Source organism: Ursus maritimus, unplaced genomic scaffold (genome assembly GCF_017311325.1).
Source record: "Ursus maritimus isolate PB19 unplaced genomic scaffold, ASM1731132v1 scaffold_17, whole genome shotgun sequence".
Taxonomy (NCBI): domain Eukaryota; kingdom Metazoa; phylum Chordata; class Mammalia; order Carnivora; family Ursidae; genus Ursus; species Ursus maritimus.
The window spans coordinates 25,543,413-25,545,286 of record NW_024424119.1 but is presented as its reverse complement, the minus strand read 5'-3'; the positions used below and the strand labels follow the sequence as shown (position 1 = coordinate 25,545,286).

The 1,874-nt window shown below is 54.5% G+C and overlaps 1 protein-coding gene across 1 annotated transcript in view; it reads right to left on the bottom strand.

Annotated features, from left to right (window-relative positions):
- The window catches only part of CLTA (clathrin light chain A), a 22,298-nt gene extending 21,185 nt beyond the window's left edge, over positions 1-1,113 (bottom strand). The window contains exon 1 of the mRNA XM_040631599.1: positions 764-1,113. Coding sequence (XP_040487533.1) covers positions 764-980 — 217 coding nt within the window. The 5' untranslated portion in view covers positions 981-1,113. The remainder of the gene's footprint in view (positions 1-763) is intronic.
- Positions 1,114-1,874: the final 761 nt, after the last annotated feature.

Genomic DNA, 1,874 nt, shown 5'->3' with positions numbered 1-1,874 from the left:
TGAGTTTGGCTGGGAGAAGGCCACACCACATTCTCTATTCACTTTTTGGAAGGCTAGTTCAGGCTAATCTTAAATTCTGCTTAGGCAACACTGCCAACACCTCTAGTTCCTAGAGGAAGTAGAGCTCTAGAAATCCCGGCCATAATCCGTTCGACAAATGGGGAAACTCTTACCCTTCTTTGGCTGGAGTTTCTTACTCCAGGATTAGACCACCTTCCTTGAGTTCCCTATTCACGCCTCCTTTCCTCCCCATCATCCAACATTCTGTACACCTGACATGTTTAAATGCTGAATTGCACTCCCGTTTTTGTTTGTATATCTCAAAAACGATGCCAGTATTCTCTTTTTTTTTTTCTGCCCTCCTTTCCTAATAACTGCTTCTATGCCGGGCTCACGCTTGCCTTTAAGTCTGGCCAAACTGCGCCAATGCGGCTGTGTTTCAGAGGCCAGTCTCAAAGCACAGCAAGTGCTCACTGAAAAGTTCCTCAACTGAACGGGCTTCTTCGAGCTCTTCAGCCTGTCACCCTATTTTCTTCGCTTTCTAGCTCTGCCCCGTCCGGGAGCACTCAAACATACTCGTACCACTGAGTAGGCTCCCCCAACCTAGGTTTCTGCTATGACGGGGCCAGGGTCTCTTTCCTCCTTGCACTCTTCCTTAACCTCCCGGTTCAGCAAGAAACAAGAGTTATACAGAGCCCTCAGACCCACTCTGGGCGGAGTTTCTATACAAGCCCTCCCGTCCCAAACGCGGCCGCACTCTCACCCGGACCCCCTGGCGGCTCGCCGTGCGGCTGGGGCCCGGGGGCACCGCCGTCCAGGATGGCGAAGGCCTCATCGTTCTCGATGCCCGCAATCTCGCTCTCTTGCTGCGCCAAAAAGGCCGCGGCCGGGTCTTCTTCGCCGGCACCAGCCACCCCGTTCCCCAGCGCGGGGCCGCCGGGAGCACCGGCAGGAGCGCCGAAAGGATCTAGTTCAGCCATAGCGGGCAGTTCAACGGCACGGACACCGACGTCGAGAGACAAGCCAACCGACCCACCGACACCGCGCCCCGCAGCGGCAGCTGTGGCGGCGACCGCGATCCGACAAGCGGGAGGCGGAAGCGGAAACCCTGCCCCTATATCCGGTTGGTGTAGGCGGTGTTGGAGAGCCGAAAGGGTAACAACCAATCAGAGGACAGCGATAGTTCAAGAACTACCCAATCAACTGGGGGAGGGGCGGGCCCCCGAGGAAAACTCGTGACTCGGGCCGCCGGGGCTGGGAGGTGGTGAGCCCAGCAAGGCCCAAGGGAGGCGGAAGTGGCTTGACTTAAAGCAGCCTTCCCCGCCTGGCCTTTGGGGCTGCCCTGACCCTGGACTGCCGCCTCTGAGGAGACTCAAGTGCCAAAGCCGGAGGTGAGATGAAGTGAGGGCGGCAACGATCGATTGGTCGGCTACCGAGGAGGCAAGCTACTTACGCTTTCTGAACCCCCGTTTCCTCGTTTCTAAGATGGGAACGAGAATCCTGCGCTGCTTCCCTCCCAGGCCCTTTGGGAAGACTGAATCCTTTCACGGCTGTGTACTGGCTTTATTAAAAATTTTGTGTGTGTTAATTCATTCACCCAGCCTGGATTATTTTCCCTTGTAGAGCCGCCTGATTTAAACGTAATTGATTCAAATCCACTCTGATTTTTCCGCCCCACACAAAATGTTTATAAAAAGACGAATATCTTTCCTTTCCAAAGCCCTTTTGCAGCTAGCACATCTTACCAGAGCTAGACAGAAGTCTCTAGAACTGAAACACTCCTTCGGGGTCACCTAGGAATTTTATATGGAAACAGACCCCTGTATGGGAAGGGATTAATCACGCCAGGAGTGGTCAAGAGGAAACCCAGGTCT